A 17,323-nucleotide genomic window follows, 5' to 3' on the forward strand; every position below is an offset into this window, starting at 1 on the left:
GGTTGATTATTGAGGTAGCAGATCTTTGTAATCGAAATGTTCCTATTTTTTCAGTAGATCCCTCGCAAGCGCAGAGTTCCTCGCTGGTCGCCAGCTGCGTTACACCGTGGGAAACCATCACTCAGGATTTCGGCTTTTCTATACTGTTTGCTCATCTGGACTCGGCTAGGAGTTTTGTCAACAATCTGTCACTTTATCGCAAGAACGCTCAGACCATTATGCAGGACACGAGTCGGCTCGATACGCTACTGGAGGACGCATTCAGGTGAGTACTGAGTTCTTAGTAAACCTAAGCCCTTCTATATGATTTTTTCCAAACTTTTTCCTAGGACGGAGTTCCAGGTCAAGTTCCTGTGGGGTAGCAAGGGGTGCTTCATGCCCGCCGAGGATCGCCACGCCAAGTTTGAACACGTACTCAGCGTAATGGCTGATAAGTTTTGCAACGATGCTGCCTTGAATGCAGCGGGTTAAACTCTGAACTCACCGTTAAACATTCTGTAAACTGCTCGTACTACTTTCTTCAACTTTCAACTCATCAACATCTTTCATCTACAACAGAAGAATTTATCGGAAGTACATCTTTATAGGCAATGAACTTTCTACACAACACTTTTAGCTCAAATATTGAAGAAAAAAAACGAATCAAACAAAACAATAATTTAAACTAAATAAGCAGTACTGGCCTTCATGGCCAATACCGGACCTAAGTTTTGGAAGTTGTTTTTAAAATGCCATATACTACAGTAAGCTCTCGGTAAATATTTACCAGCGTAATGCAGCGTAGTCAGGCTGAATCGATTTTATATAACTGAATCAAATCTAGTCGAAACAAACCAATAATCGAAGTACATACTAATAGCGTGCATTCATTTTGTGTACTTAAGCGAACGGAATAATTGTGATTTGATAACTTTCTATTTATTTTCGAAGAGCTCCGGTAGCTTGTATTGACGGGAACTGTTGTTTAAAATAGTTCGAAGAAGTATTACAACAAAGGTTATCCGTAGCGTTCAATTCACTGAACATAATTTATATGGAAATAATTTTACGGTTCAATCTTTCCTTCACAAAAAAGTTTGGCTTTGTTGCACACACACATGTCAAAGTAACTGGAAATAATTTAAAAAAGCTGGATCCCAAGAACGATCCACTTATAAAATAGACTGATGTTTTAGGCTTTCTAAAAAGCGTTTTAAATATGTTCAAACCTTCTGAAGCAATACCTATCTTTAATTGAATATCAACGTAATTGAAAATTCGTAACTCTCCCTTTCTCCCTCTCCATTTTCATACACTTCCCACAAAAAAAAACCGTAATTGTATTGTAGTGCTATTGTAGACGCCCGTATTCATGATAGACAGCGCAAGTTTATCCATATAAACCAGGTAGGCAACAGTTATAAATAAAAATAGTTAATCATGGGTACGTTTTGTGCTGTCAGCGGTATGATAATAATGCTAACTATTTATAATAATGAAAATCTACTCTTCACAAAACATAAACGTACATAACGCATTTTCACTAACAAATGTTGGATTGAAGCAAATTAATTATACATAAAAGCATTTTTGTTGAGTTTGAACACGAAACTTCCAGCAATGGGCGTACCGATCAGTTTCAGTACCTACATCCTGGAGTTCTTGCGAGAAATCTAAGGTTTAAAAAACTAAACCAACTAACCAATAAACGTTGAATAACTCTGTAGTATAAACATAGCGATTGAACACGTTTTCACGATCTTATTTACATACCATGTGACATAGCCATTTTCTCTATAAAAAAAAAACAACAAAACAAAACAAAATATGATAGCGAAGGCATGAAACGTAGACGTGGACGTGAGAGGAGAAATACAACCACAGAGACTTTGAGGCGGGTGAAAACTGGTAAAGGAAAGTATTACGCAAACTGTAAGATGAAAGAGTACCGTAACATGTATTGTACAGAAGGCTGGTCGAACAGTAAGATATTCGGAGAAGAAGCTCGAGATCTGTACACATACACACAAACCATAAGCGTATAAATAGTATGATATTTGAACAGGAAATGATATATGATAAATAGAATTTGAATAAAATAATTAAATGTTTTATTCTAGTTTTGTGCGGTGAAAATTCGTTCCGGAATCCCTGGAACACACGTTCGAGTAGACGTTAACTATACTAACTAGCGATCCTACTCCGAAGCCCTTTTTAAAAGCTACAAGAACATCGGGTTGGTTGTCTGATGGGTTACTTTCCGATGATTCCTCCAGTGTCAATTCTCCTCCCGAAGCTGGAAAGCCGGCTCGTCCGGAGTAAACTGTGGCCTCCTCGATGGTATCTCATCGATTCACATTCAATATCTAGGATGTCAACTGGGTCTTTCTGAGCTCCAAATTTTTAATGTCTTTCATCAACGTGCTACGGATCGTATACCCGAAAGCCCTTAGTATCTTCAGCGTAACCCATGAAAACGCATTTGATCGACTTGGCAACCAGCTTTCTACGCTTTTGCTGCGGTGGATGCACCATCACCGTTGACTACCTTAGCCTAAAACTTTTTTGGTAGATTCGAGTCTTTACTCTCTGTCCAATATGGTACGGTGCTTGTAGTGAATAAAAAACTAGTTTGAATCACTGTTCAAATCAAGGTTTATTATTATTACATTCACAGACAGTTCGATCCATTCCTGTTCCATTCGCTCTTCTTTTACACCGAGCACAGCTACGTCCTTACGGTCGGATAGGGAAGCAAGGGAGTGTTACAATTGTTGTTACCGGAGACCGAGTTTACCTCTGCATCTTTAACAACTGTGGCGGAAAAGAAGATACTTTGTCATCGTGGTAAGTGCAGGCCCGGATTAACGAGAAGGCGAAGCAGGCGACCGCCTGCTCGACAATTATCGAAGGGTACCAAATCAGTGGGTAGAAAAATAAAAAACAAACCTGGACTTGGACTTGGACGGAAAAGTACGAACTCACGGAACGTTTACAAATAAGAAAGATCCTATTGAAAAACAATCATCCAGACGTGCACTTGATTAGGAATGACTGAAAATCTTCTCCATGCTTGGCAGAGCCTACCCCGTATTCCCTTTTAATGGGAGCCCAACTGCTCGCCGTAGATCTTCGTCCATACATCGTCCAACGTTTCCGTGAAGATATCCGCAAACTCTTTGTTGGTCCTAATAGGCTCCACTCGTATGCGTTCAGCTGCGATGTGGTCGCGAATATAATGGTGTTTGATATCAATATGTTTTGCTCGTTTACACTACAGGTTTTGGGCCACTCCTATGCAACCACGGTTACCCTCATATCTGAGAATTGGCAGAAATTGGCTTCAATCACACCAGTACCTAATGCCACGTACTTCTTACTTGTCTACAAGACCGTGTTGCCGTAAGCTTGGAACAAGAAGCCGCTTACTGATTTGCGCTCTACTGTATCCGCTGCCCAACCACATGTTCTTCGTTCCTGCATAATGTACCGCACCACTCGTTTTCAGATAATATTGCTGCGCTGGTTATTGCTGATAGCTCTCTTATATCTATCTTACCGGAAAGTAAATATCTGGCTCAAAATGCTCTGTCTGCAATCCTTTTTCCACGGGTGTCTTCGTTGGGTTGCACTCATTCATACAAAACTTCTTCAGCACTTTCTCAATGTTAGCTGCCTGCAAAAAATACATTTTCCCCAATTTCTGGTCATACTAAATTTTCATTCCAAAGAAGTGTCGTTGCTCGCCACAATTTGTCATCTTGAAGAACTGGAATAACTTTCTTCACTTTTTCTACCGTCTTGAGCTGTACTCCCCTGATCAGCAGATGGTCGACGTATATAAACAGGTGAACATCATTGTTCTTCCTCTCGTCGGTCTGAGTGCACAAGCAATAGTCATGTTACGATCTTTTGAACCCAAGCTTCAACAGTACTTGGTTCAGTTTCTCGATCTGGTATTTAAGAACTCTCTTGAGACCATTCATGGGCTTCTGTAAATGACAAACTTTCACCGTGTACAGGAGGGGAAAGGGAGAGTTGTTCTCCTTGGAGAGCAGCTTGCCTGAGCGTCTGTTCCCCAGATTAAGGGCGGCTCAAACAGCGACTGATCCGGAGCGGACCGCTGAACTATGAAATGCGGTGTCTCGACAGCTACACCCAAGACGGTAGCCCCGTCGCGAGACTATGTATCGCAGCCCTAGTAAGGCAGCATGCTGAAATAAACATAGGGTAGGGAACATATTCTAAGCAGCTTTAGGAACCGCCTGTGTATTGAGACGAAATACTCGAAATGTGTTGGGTGAAATTCAAACAGAAGTATATTAATCTGTTCTCTATCTTTTTCTCTGTCAGAACTTGTTTTCAGATTGTAAAACTAAGTTAGCAAACTTTAACAATAATCAATTAAAGTTACCTATTGAGGGACACTATTCCAACCACCCCGAACCTATTTTAAGCAGTTTCCATCTGTTTTGCAGGCGTTTTTTTTCAGCACCCGAAGAGGCTCCTGAATGGCTGCAATATAGGTCGATTTGTTTCGAATGGGGATTTCTGTGTGATTTCTTTGTGATTGACGGTATTTCTTATATTCATAAGACAGCTAGACAATCAAAGTTTTCGTTTCCATCATTGAAATTGTCGATATGGATCAAAATCCAGGAGTTTGAGGCCTGCTTTCTTCGGAACAATCGGTATAGACCTAGGCAAATAAAAAAGGACAACGATTGGAAACTTGATACTCAGAATGTTAAGACTCTGCTCGAACTGGCACGCGCGGGCATCTTGGCCAGAGAGCTACGAAAGGCAAAAGTGAAGGCAGCAGCCATACAAAAGGTGCATTGGCTTAGCACCGGAGAACGTGAATTCCGGGCGTTTTATCCGACCGCGTGCACTTCTTTCAAATACCACATCTACTACAGTGGCAGCGACAAAGCGGAACCAAATAAAGCGCGTGCGTGTCATTGGGTAGAGGCTTTGTAATGACCGTCTATGCGTATTGAGTATCAAGGGCAGATTCTTCAATAACAGTCTTATCAACGTGTACGCGCCAACAAACGATAAAACTGATGACGTAAAGAAGAAGTTTTATGAGCTCCTTGAGAAAACGTATGGAGAGTGCCCACAACACGACATGAAGATTGTCATCGGAGCTATGAATGCATAAGTCGGACGAGAGAAGTTCTTTCGTCCTGTTATTGGTAGGGAAAGCCTGCACTCTACTACCAACGACAACGGCTTGAGGTTAGGTTCGCCGCGGCCAGGTGAATGGCTATCTGTAGTACCCATTTTGCAGGTATGCACACCTGGATTCAGAAGCACACCTGGAGACACCCCAATGGAGAGGCCTGTTCCCAGATCGACCTCATGCTGTTAGACGGTCCTTTCGAGGGCCAAACAGCGACTGGGATCACTATCTCTTAGGTAGAATTTGGAGGTAGGATCGAGATCGGCGAGGGAGATACGTCTGGACATCCAGAGATTATCAGTGGAAGGAAATGCTGCAGAGTATACGCGGAAAATTGATAGACGGATCGGAGAACCAGCTAGAGTGCACTTGAACGAGCAATGGAAGCACATCCATGTTTGCGGTCAGCGAAACAGCGCAAGGAGTGATAGCCTATCACTGATAGGCATGACAACGGTAACCACGCGTAGTGAGTTGTTCGATGCTGAGTGTCTAGAACTGACGGAAGAGAAGAAACGGGCCTAGTAGCAGCTAATCGTGTGACGCGTCAGATGCGGGAGAAATATCGGGAGGCAAGAGCTGCCGAAAAGGGGCTTCACCGCCGTAAGAAACGTGAGTACTACGATCGCGTCCTTGCGGAGACGTAGAATCACTTCACCAGGCACGACACGAGGAGCTTCAATAGAACGATTAACGGAATCAAGAAGCGGACCGGGCCAGTACCTGTCATGTGTAATGACAGGGAGGGGAACTTGATTAGCGATAAATCGCAGGTGACCCAGGCGTTGGAAGCAACATTTTGAAGTGATATTAAACGGTGAGGAAGGCAGGAGAGTCGTCGTGGGGAACAGGATAGAAATTGGGGAGGACGGACAAGCTGTGAACCCACCAACTTTGGACGAGGTGAAGAATGCTTGCGAAGTGCTGAAAAACCACAAAGCCCCTGGGAAGGACGGCTTACCGGCCGAACTTTTCAAAGTCAGGAGCGAGAGGCTTAGTAGTGCGATTCACCAGATTATCCAAAGGGCATGGTCTGAGGAACAACTACCTACCGACTGATCGGAAGGACTCATATGCCCTATCTACAAGAAGGAACTCGACTGTAGTAATTATCAAGGCATAGGCCTCCTAAATTCCGCTTATAAATTTCTCTTCCGTTTCCTGTTGTAGCGACTGAGGCCGTTGCAGGAAGCTTTTGTTGGAGAATACCAATGTGGTTTTCGAGTGGGATGATTTACAACGGACCAAATGTTCATCTTGAGACAGATTCTCGATAAGTTTCGAGAACACAACTTACAGACACACCATCTGTTCATTGACTTCTAGGCGGCGTACAATTCAGTGAAACGCAACGAGTAATGTCAGATTATGCTTGAACATGGTTTTCCAACTCTATAAGGAGCAATACAAAGGGTAGGTGTGCAGAGGAGCGGAACCATCATCACGAAGTCTCACATGCTTCTAGGCTACGCGAACGACATTGGTATAATTGGTGTTAATCGTAGAGCTGTTGAGGACGCTTTTACAGCTCTCAGGAGGAAAGCTGCGAGAGTTGGACTCACCATAATGATTGCCAAAATGAAGTATATAGTGGCTGGCAGAGAGCGTGGTAGTTCTGCGGTGAAGATGGATGACGATACTTTCAAAGTGGTCGACGAATTTGTTTATCTTGGTACTCTCGAATTTGTATTGCGTAGCCAGCTTAGGTCCCGTAGCCTACAGATCCGTACGAAATTTGCACTCTATAGGGCTCTGATCCTCCCGGTGGCACTCTACGGACATAAATCGTGGACGTGGAAGTAGGCCGTTCGACGAGCGCTTGGGGTTTTCGAGCGTAGAATCCTGCGATCAATACTCGGAGCCAAGCTAGAAAATGGGGTGTAGTGCAGGCGTGTGAATCACGAGCTGTACGAAGTATACAAACACGCTGATATTGTAAAGCTGATGAAACACGGCACGTTATAGTGGACTGGCTACGTAGCACAGGTGGCAGATGAGCGGCCGGCTAAGATAATCTGTCGCCATAACAGTAAAGTACGTACTTCTCTGCAGGGGTTACGTTTTCAGCCAAAGCCACAGTAGGGCAATCGTTCTGGAGGTATGTTGCCGTCAGAGCCACTGCCAACAGCATCTTCGCAGCTCTTGAATGAATCATTATGGATCTTAGCTTTTCAACCAATGCCCGATTGAAGCGTTCAGCTACCTAATCTAGGTTTTTAGCGTTACGTAATTTGTGTACGGCGCCTTTTTGCTCTTTCAACAGAACATTCTAACTTCTCAGAATTAAAAAAAGCCAAACTATTCTTACCTAAATCGGTTGTATTGTTTTTATTGTAGTTCCATATTAAAGAAATTATTACACCTACTTCATAATTAATAACACTGTATTTCATACTTCCCCCTGATCAGGTGAGGTGACAGTTTTCTTCTTTGAAGGCAGGCCTCTAATCGGTTTTGTTTTTTGTTGTTCTGCCATTGAAGGAAGGCAGCACTACTGAAAAATTAACTAGAAACTTTACTCAAAAAAGCAAACAGAACAACGGTTCCGATCAAGTTTGCGATACAGAAAAGGAAACATTTTCCGTCGTTGTCCTCTCAAAGGTACACCGGGAGAACAGATGTGCTCTACATCTGTGGCAGCTGATCGATTGGTGTGGTGAATTTAAAGTCCTCCGGAAACAGTTCGGCTGCATGGGGATACATTAGACGATACGACTGTCGGATGGTGACATCGGCCACACCGGCAATGTCACCTATTTCTTTGTGTGTCTTCTTCTGATCGGATGCCTGCGACGCCATATAGATAGCTGCGGCGGCTACTGAGATTGGTGATCGTCCAGGTACAATATCCATTTCGACTGCTTTGCGAGCGATATGTGTTGCGGCACGCTGCACCGTGTTCGGCAAATCTGTTATAAAACCGAAAAACATCAGATTTGTCTATAAAGTGTTGGAATAAAATATGAAAAACCCTACCCAGATTCGCGCAGAAACGAGACATAAAATCAGCTGTTGTAATGAGATCAACGGATGTGGCGAGAGCCTTCAGTGTCAGCTTGAAACATCGACCTATTTCTTTCTTGCTGATCTTACTAACGGCACAGATTTCCTTAAACGTACGCGGTACTCCCTCCTGACGACACGCGATATACAAACAAGCGGATGCTTTAGCATCGTTCGAACGACCCTTCAGGTTTTTGCCATCGTGAACCTGCTTGAACAGGTTGTTGGCCCGATCTACGATTGTTTTTGGCAAATTGATCCTGTCGGCCATTGTGCTGATTTCTTTAAACGCTGCTATGAGTGCCCTGTCGGAACTGCTCATAGTGCGTCTGTTCTGGTATTTGGCGGCTAGAAAAAAAAAACACATATATTTTTTCAGTAAAAAGTATTTTCGAAACAGTCTATGACCTACTTCCAAAAGCATCAAAAGAAGCTGGTCCCGTTCCTGGTCCAATCATTGTGGACAAATCGCCACCGGAAAGCAGCGGATTCTCTGGACCACCAACACGAGATGGATCGACGCCAGCTTTCTCATTGCTGAAAGTTCGCCACTCAGAACCGACATCTATTACTCTGTAAAGGAATGGTTTTTATAACTATTTTTCAAGTCGCAATAAGTGCAATTAGTTTACCTGTCGCCAACAACCAGCCCACACTCGGAGCAAATCATATCCCCCGCTCGATAATCTTCTATTAGTGGTGCATCCGGGTGTGCATAGCAGCAAACCTTGTTCAGGTGATGATCCCTATCGAGCAAAACAAACAAATGTAAACATTTCGTGAGGAGACTTTTCAACCATTTTTCATCACGAATCAATACTATCGGCACAAATTGAACGAAGTTATTAAACGATACTATAATCAAAACTTGGAAGGGGTAAATCGTGGATTGATCATTCAATTGGTTGCCTTCCCCTGTTCCAGCCTCTTCCGTGCTCTGTCCTTCAACAGAGTAATGCTCTAATCTAAGCTCATACTAAACGCATACTTTTTTCTGCTTTGAACAGGTATTACCTTGATGAACTTGCCATTTTCGCTGTTCAGAACAGCGAGGGTTATTTGGAGATTTACACTGCCACAAATGGGTTTTGAGTCACACTCCGATTGATTAACACGAAACCAAACACTTCAGACAATGAGTACGATTCCTTTTTGGAGACACAAGCACTTATTTACAGTTTTCACTTGGACTGAATATTTTTTCCTGCTTTTTGCCTCTGCCTTTGCCTTTCGCTAGTTGACGTCTGATGGTGGCTGACGAATTCAAAGTCCATCGCTTAACTTTCCTGTCAGAGATTTGTTTGCTGTCAATGGCGCGAAAAAGTTAAGGGACAGCGGAAAAAAGTCTTGTAGGTAAAGAACAAGGGGATGGCAGCCCTATTTCAATCATTTTGCAGGCCACGAGGGTAAACTAACAGATATAAGACTTTTGAGCCATTTACGTCATACTTGAAGAGAAGCACAGAACGGAAGGTCATCTGTGATACGAAAACTGCTAAGTGCTCAGTGAATTTTGCAGCGCTCTCTAGGGGTGGAAAGAACGCTTTTTACACGGAAAATCAACAAAATTTATACTACTTTTATCGAAATCAATCAAACACACTGCTATAAATCTGTCGGCGAAAACACTACAGGTTAACCCTGCTAAGCATCTGTAAGAAGGAAAACACATTATTTCTAGGGGCTTGACAACTTTATTTCATGAAAAATATTTCGGTAATGGTTGATATATATATATATATATATATATATATATATATATATATATATATATATATATATATATATATATATATATATATATATATATATATATATATATATATATATATATATATATATATATATATATATATATATATATATATATATATATATATATATATATATATATATATATATATATATATATATATATATATATATATATATATATATATATATTAATATCTATCATTTATTTATCACATTAACTTCCCAACCATAGCGTATAGGACATGGTGAAACGGTTTGATCAACAAGTAGGCACGAGCGGGGAAGCGTTTTTTTATTTTGTACGGTTGAAGACGAGGCATCACCAAGCGACAGCAAATAACTTTTTCTACTTGTTAATAGATTCTTACTAACTAATCAAATGAAAATCGCAAATTCATGTGTTTCAAGTTGTGAACTGCTTCTAAAATGAATGAATATCAGTAGCAAGGTATGTAGCTTTACCGGATTTATAATTTGAATGCATCGAAATAGTATATTATAAGATGCGATGAATTTTGGTCATCGTTTGTTTTAATAAACAACTTTAGTCTTTGGCATTTTTTTTTGCAATATAGCCGGTTGTACTTTTGACATACCGTTTTACTATGTTTCTATACACCAACATCACAACAACGATAATATGACTTTGAAGAGTTTTGATGTAACTAGAGGAGTGTCTGAAAATGCAACGAAACCCCTTGAAACGAACCTCTTGGGATCCTTTTTTAGTGTTCTGTAAGGTTGTCACTTTCGGTTTTTTTTTCCTCATCTATAGCTTATTTGACACGGCACAAATACAATTCAATGTTTAACGGCGCCATTTATATCTGGTAGCTTACTTTCTAAAGTATCTTAATAACTAAAAGCAAATTTTTTATCCTCGCTGCCGACTACGAGCTGAAACTAAATCTAACTTAAGCTAGAATATTTTGCATGAAAAGCACTGATTTGTTGTTTGATGGTTTTCCATCGCCATAGGTAAGCAGCATATTGAATATGTTCCGCTGCTGGGCCAAGATATTACGGACTGGCATATTGGGTTGTCTCCCTCGGGGCCTGAGAGTATCGTGCGGGTCTAGTTGCTGTTTCCGGATCCGGGGTCTTAACGAGTTCTTGTCGTTTGGTTGGATGTAGGCGGAAGGGGATTGGACTAAACTGGGGCGTGGATGGATTTCAGGAAAACGTATATAAGGGACATGTAGGATAGGTCACGGCTTGCCAAGACATCACGAACAGGAACAGCCGACTGCCTACCTTCGGCCTGCAGGGAAGCTATTAATCTAGACCTGGCGTCACGGTATACAGGGCATGACCAAACAACGTGCTCTATGTCGTGATAACCTTCACCACAGGCACAGATACCACTCTCCCCGAGCCCAACACGACGGAGATGCGCGTCAAATCTATAGTGATTGGACATAAGCCGGGACATCACGCAAATGAAATCCCGACCTACATCCAACCCCTTGAACCACGGGTTCGTCGATACTTTGGGGATTATGGAATGTAACCACCTTCCCAATTCCCCTCTGGTTCAAGCATTTTGCCAACTGATGATCGTATTCTGACGTACAAGTGCGAAAAATTCATTAAAAGCAATTGGTCTTTCATAAATATCACCGTTTGTTGCGCCCACCTTAGCCAAAAAGTCCGCTTTCTCATTACCCGGTATCGAGCAGTGAGAAGGGACCCACGCTAAGGTAATCTGAGTAGATTTTTCGGATAAAGCACTCAGTTGTTCCCGTATTTTCCCCAGGAAATACGGAGAGTGCTTAACATCTTTCATCGATCGGAGAGCCTCAATGGAACTGAGACTGTCCGTAAAGATGAAATAATGGTCCGTGGGCATTTTTTCGATAATCCCGAGGGTGTACTGAATTGCAGCTATTTCTGCGACGTAAACAGAAGCAGGATTATCGAGCTTATGGGAGACGGTTAAATTGTTATTGAAGATACCGAAGCCAGTGGCCCATCAAGAAGTGATCCGTCAGTGTAGTACATATTGTCGCAGTTGATGTTTCGATATTTATTGGAAAATATTTTGGGGATCTGCTGCACGCGTAAATGATCCGGGATGCCACGAGTTTCTTCTATCATGGATGTATCGAAAAACACAGTAGAATCAGAAGTATTTGATAAGTCGACACGATTTGGAATATTCGAAGAAGGGTTAATATTTTGGGACATGTGATTGAAATACAATGTCATAAAACGGGTTTGAGAATTAAGTTTGATTAACCTTTCAAAATTTTCAATCACGGGACGGTTCAAGACCTCACATTTGATAAGAATACGAGAAGACAGGCTCCAGAAGCGGTTTTTCAATGGTAGTACTCCAGCTAAGACCTCCAAACTCATCGTATGGGTCGACTGCATGCAACCTAAGGCGATACGCAAACAACGATATTGTATTCGCTCCAGTTTGATCAAATGTGTGTTTGCTGCGGAGCGGAAGCAGAAACACCCGTATTCAATAACAGACAATATCGTTGTTTGGTAAAGCCTTATAAGGTCTCCTGGGTGGGCTCCCCACCATTGTCCGGTTATTGTACGAAGAAAATTCACTCTTTGTTGACATTTTTTCATCAGATACCTCACGTGACAACCCCAGGTGCCTTTAGAGTCGAACCAGACACCAAGATATTTGTGTACCAAAACCTGAGAAATCGTTTTACCCATTAATTGTGTTTGAAGCTGAGCAGGTTCATGCTTCCTAGAAAAAACTACTATCTCAGTCTTCTCCGGAGAGAATTCGATACCTAGCTGTAAAGCCCAAGCAGACAAATTGTCCAAGGTATCTTGCAATGGTCCTTGCAAATCGGCAGCTTTGGCTCCTGTAACAGAGATTACACTGTCGTCTGCAAGTTGTCTTATCGTGCATGAATTTGCCAGACATTCGTCGATGTCATTTACATAAAAGTTGTAAAGAAGGGGGCTTCAACATGAGCCCTGGGGAAGACCCATGTAGCTAATGCGAAAAGTTGCCAAATCGCCGTGCGTAAAATGCATGTGCTTTTCGGACAACAAATTGTGCAAAAAATTGTTCAAAATTGGAGAAAATCCTTGTCGGTGAAGTTTACCCGAAAGAATGTCAATAGAAACGGAATCAAAAGCCCCCTTAATGTCCAAGAACGCAGACGCCATTTGTTCTTTGCGAGCATACGCCAGCTGAATATCTGTTGAAAGCAACGCAAGACAATCATTCGTCCCTTTGGCACGGCGGAAGCCAAATTGAGTATCCGATAGTAGACCATTTGATTCGACCCAATGGTCTAAACGACGGAGTATCATTTTTTCCATCAATTTCCGGATACAGGATAGCATTGCAATCGGCCTATAAGAGTTGTGATCAGAAGCTGGTTTCCCTGGTTTTTGGATGGCGATCACCTTCACTTGCCTCCAATCCTGCGGTACAATGTTTTGCTCCAGGAACTTATTGAACAAGTTCAACAAGCGCCTCTTGGCATTGCCGGGTAGATTCTTCAACAAGTTGAATTTGATTCTATCCAACCCAGGCGCGTTATTGTTACAGGACAGGAGGGCAACTGAAAATTCTGCCATCGTAAAAGGTGATTCAATCGCGTCGTGGCCCGGAGACGCATCGCGAACAATGTTTTGCTCAGGAACAGAGTCCGGACATACTTTCCTGGCAAAATCAAATATCCACCTACTTGAAGACTCCTCGCTTTCGTTGACCGTTACGCGATTCCGCATTCTTCGGGCTGTGTTCCAAAGAGTGCTCATTGATGTCTCCCTCGACGTCTCGTTTACGAACCGACGCCAATATCCGCGTCTCTTTGCCTTAGTCAAGCTTTTAAACTTGGTATCAAGCTCCGAATAACGTTTAAAGTCGTCGGCATCGTCTGTATCCCGGAAGGTCAGATACGCGTCGGATCTTTGCGTGTAGACATCGGAGCACTCTTGGTCCCACCACGGAGTGGGAGGCCGTTCTTTGATCGTTACGCCGGGATATTTCTTCGTTTGGGCTTGCAACGCGGCGTCGAGAATCAAGCCCGCGAAGAGGTTGTATTCTTCAAGTGGTGGATGATGTTGAATCGACTCGACCGCTTTTGAAATCATTTCCTCGTATAACTTCCAATCGACATTCCGTGTGAGGTCATACGGAATGTCAATTGGTCGCATGCGAGTTGACCCGTTATTAATTGGAATAAGAATAGGCAAATGGTCGCTACCGTGAGGATCAAGGATTACCTTCCATGTGCAATCCAACCGTAGCGACGTCGAACATAAGGATAGATCCAAAGCGCTTGGACGCGCTGGAGGTTTCGGGATACGTGTCATTTCACCGTTGTTTAAAATAGTCATGTCGAAGTCATCGCAAAGGTTATAGATTAAAGAGGAGCGGTTATCATTGTATGGGGAAACCCAAGCCACGCCATGAGAGTTGAAGTCTCCCAAAATCAAACGTGGCGAGGGAAGAAGTTCTATTAAATCAAAGAGCAGCCGTTGCCCAATCTGTGCTCTGGGAGGAATATATATTGAGGCAATACAAAGCTCTTTACCTTGTATTGTCATTTGACATGCGACAACTTCGATGCCTGGAATCGAGGGGAGGTTAATACGATAGAAAGAATAGCACTTTTTAATCCCTAAAAGTACTCCTCCATATGGGGTGTCTCGATCAAGGCGAATAATATTAAAATCATGGAAGTTGAGATCAATATTTGAAGTAAGCCAAGTTTCACAAAGGGAAAATGCATCGCATTTGTTTTTATTTATCAAAACTTTAAACGAATCAATTTTTGGTAAAATACTTCTACAATTCCACTGTAAGACAGAGATAGAATCCTTCATATACGCAGTTGAATTAGGCATCGAAGGATACAATCGCTGCAAGGATGGGCCATTGGGCAGTCAACTGCTTCAAAAATGATCTAACTGTTGGGAGGAATGCTGTAAGAAAAATTTTAATTTGATCGGGTACATTGAAATTTTCAAAAATCCAGTCCACAATGTCAGAAAATTTCACTAATCCAGAATTTGTTTCATCAACTGGATGTGCAAAAGGAACAACTGGGGTTTTAGATGTTCCTGGCAGTGCTGGGAACTCCTTCCGGGACTTTAAATTTGCAAGCCCAGGAGGAGTTTGCTTCGGTTTTTCCGCAGCACTGTTTGGTTTGTTCGTACTTTTCATTACACTTTGGGAAATCTTAGGACCTTTACGGGGAAGTTTAGGAGAAGAAACATTTTTCCTCTTCCTAGACTCCCCAGGATAGGCATAAGACGTTCCCGCTGATGAATCGTCAGAATCGGTTTCATCAGAGGGCAACAGATCAAAGGGGTTCGATGTTATGGTAGAAGTGGTCACGGTCTTCTTCAGCATCTCAGCGTAAGAACGCTTTGAACGCTCCTTAAGTGACCGCTTGATTTTATCTCTGCGCTGCATGTACACCGGGCATGTGGAGAGCTCATGCTGGTTTTCCCCACAGTGAATACATTTTTCAGCATTAACACTGCAAGAATCTTCCGCATGAGTCTCCCCACACTTGCTACATCGTGCCTTATTGCAGCAGTAGGCGGCTGTGTGGCCTAACTGCTTGCAATTGGTGCAATTCATAACACGGGGTACATACAATCGCACAGGCAGACGAACCCGGTCGATCGAGACGTGGCTAGGGAGTGCAGATCCGGCAAACGTAACGCGAAACGAGTCTGACGGAGTGTAAACTTTTTTACCGCCGACGAGGGACATGGACCGCAATTGCTTACAATCCAAAATCTTCGCCTGTGTTTCGGTATTTTTGAAGCAACCGGTTGCGCTTTTTAGGGTACACTCGACAGACAGACCCGAATCGGTTATGACACCGTCGATCTCCACGTCTCGTGCGGGTATGTAGACGCGATACTCGCGCGTGAAGAGCTCAGAGCAAGCGATAGCATTGGCCTGTGCCAGATCACTGACCACGACACGGAGCTTGTTCGGTCGGACCTTGGAAATTTCGGTCACGGCCTTGTACCCCTTCGTCAGGTCTTTAGCAATTTGCAGTATGTTTAAACGCTTTGAATTCACTCCTGCCTTTGGACGAAAATAAACAGTATAGCTGCCCTGTTGAGATCCGTCCGGGTAAAGCCTGGGGCGAGGGGGGACTGGAGAATGAACAGGGGAGGGGGTAACAGAAGGGTCAGGGTCAGGGGGGTTCGGGGATGGTGGCACGGGAGGCGAGGGATCTATATCCATTGCGCTAAATGTAGCGCACTAGCGCACTAGCGCCGACAAGAACACGTACCTCTTTACTTCTTCCTTCCAGCAGTGGTTGTCCGATCGTTCGAAGCTGCACCCAAAGCAGCCAGCAGCACCAGTACAGCAGCACCAATACAGCCACCAGCAGTGAGCCGGGTGTGAGATCACTCAGCACAGCGACACGGACTCGACTGTCAACTGATGGGCTTGGATTAAAAAGATCTATTCACGGTGCACAGATCAAAACTGCAGCTGGTATTTTGCACCAATACAGCCAAAGTTGTGAGCCGGGTACAGAACGTATCGACACAACTCACAATCTAGTTGGCCTTTAGCGCGAATAATACACTCTTTTGTTTGGCTATTCGTACACACGGACCGGATTGTAATAGAACGACCACTTTGCACGTCCGTTTCTGTCGAGTGTTCGACGCGGAATGTCACTTTCGGTTGTCAGCAAAGATACCAGATTTGTCAGCAAAACGATAATTTGTTTTGATTCGCAGGTATGTGCGGTTTTTTTTTTCCATCCCGCATAATCAATAACCATAAACGGATGATAATCCATATGGTTTAACGATACCCCATACAGTCGAAACTATATCCCGAACTAGTTGTTAGGCACGTTTTATGGTTATTGATTATGCGGGAAGGTTAATTACATTTTTTTATCCTATGACTTTCTCAAAATGTGTGCAGTTTTTACAGATTTCTGCCTGCTCGAGCGCATTTTTTCGAATCACGATTAGATTTTTATCAGATTTAAAAAAAAAGACTGCACAATGAAACCGGTACCTCTTACAATCGCATTATTCGTTGCTCTAGAAGCTAACCTGATTTTAATTAACCTTATTCAGCTTATTTTTGTTTGAATGGCATGTCGCATGTCCCATCAATGAGAAGGAAATCTATATTCCCCAGAATGGACTAGAGTCAATCGACAAAACATTTAATATAATCTTATGAAAGATGAAAATAGTTTATAAATTTCATTTTCGAATAAAAATGTGATTCATTTATTATAAATATTCTGAAAATTTGCGTTAAAAAATCCATCTGTGCCATGATTTGCAAAAACTCAACGTTTACATTAACGTTTTAAAACGTATGATTTTTCAATAACATTGATTGTTGTTCGTGTTTCAAATCAACATTTGTCGATTACAATACCTTCGTTACACTATTGTAATATGACAAAC

General features: G+C 42.6%; 2 protein-coding genes across 7 annotated transcripts in view; one reads left to right on the forward strand and one right to left on the reverse strand.

The window, feature by feature from the left end:
- Positions 1–2,110, forward strand: part of LOC129729385 (SH2 domain-containing protein 3C) — an 88,396-nt gene extending 86,286 nt beyond the window's left edge. For 2 of the 6 annotated variants that reach the window (XM_055687916.1, XM_055687918.1), the window contains exons 11-12: positions 55–265; positions 330–2,108. In XM_055687916.1, coding sequence (XP_055543891.1) covers positions 55–265; positions 330–471 — 353 coding nt within the window. In that variant the 3' untranslated portion in view covers positions 472–2,108. Of the gene's footprint in view, positions 1–54; positions 266–329 lie in introns of all 6 variants that reach the window. The other 4 variants (XM_055687922.1, XM_055687921.1, XM_055687919.1 and 1 more) reach the window with 3 other exon arrangements.
- Positions 2,111–7,463: 5,353 nt separating this feature from the next.
- On the reverse strand, positions 7,464–9,451 carry LOC129727592 (transcription initiation factor IIB). The gene is made up of 5 exons (XM_055685568.1): positions 9,182–9,451; positions 8,800–8,913; positions 8,580–8,740; positions 8,141–8,515; positions 7,464–8,073 (listed from the first exon to the last, which is right to left on the reverse strand). Exons 1-5 carry the CDS (start codon positions 9,196–9,198, stop codon positions 7,790–7,792), a joined length of 951 nt encoding a protein of 316 aa, XP_055541543.1. The 5' UTR covers positions 9,199–9,451; the 3' UTR covers positions 7,464–7,789.
- Between the last annotated feature and the right edge of the window lie 7,872 nt (positions 9,452–17,323).

The sequence above is a fragment of the Wyeomyia smithii genome, chromosome 3 (genome assembly GCF_029784165.1).
Source record: "Wyeomyia smithii strain HCP4-BCI-WySm-NY-G18 chromosome 3, ASM2978416v1, whole genome shotgun sequence".
NCBI lineage: Eukaryota > Metazoa > Arthropoda > Insecta > Diptera > Culicidae > Wyeomyia > Wyeomyia smithii.

What these genes read in the sequence shown, in the direction of transcription:
- LOC129727592 (XM_055685568.1), bottom strand. An exon ending in GGGCTGGTTGTTGGCGACAG is followed by an intron (nt 8,741 to 8,799) that starts GTAAACTAATTG and finishes ATTCCTTTACAG; the next exon opens with AGTAATAGATGTCGGTTCTG. An exon ending in TTCTTTTGATGCTTTTGGAA is followed by an intron (nt 8,516 to 8,579) that starts GTAGGTCATAGA and finishes TTTTTTTTCTAG; the next exon opens with CCGCCAAATACCAGAACAGA.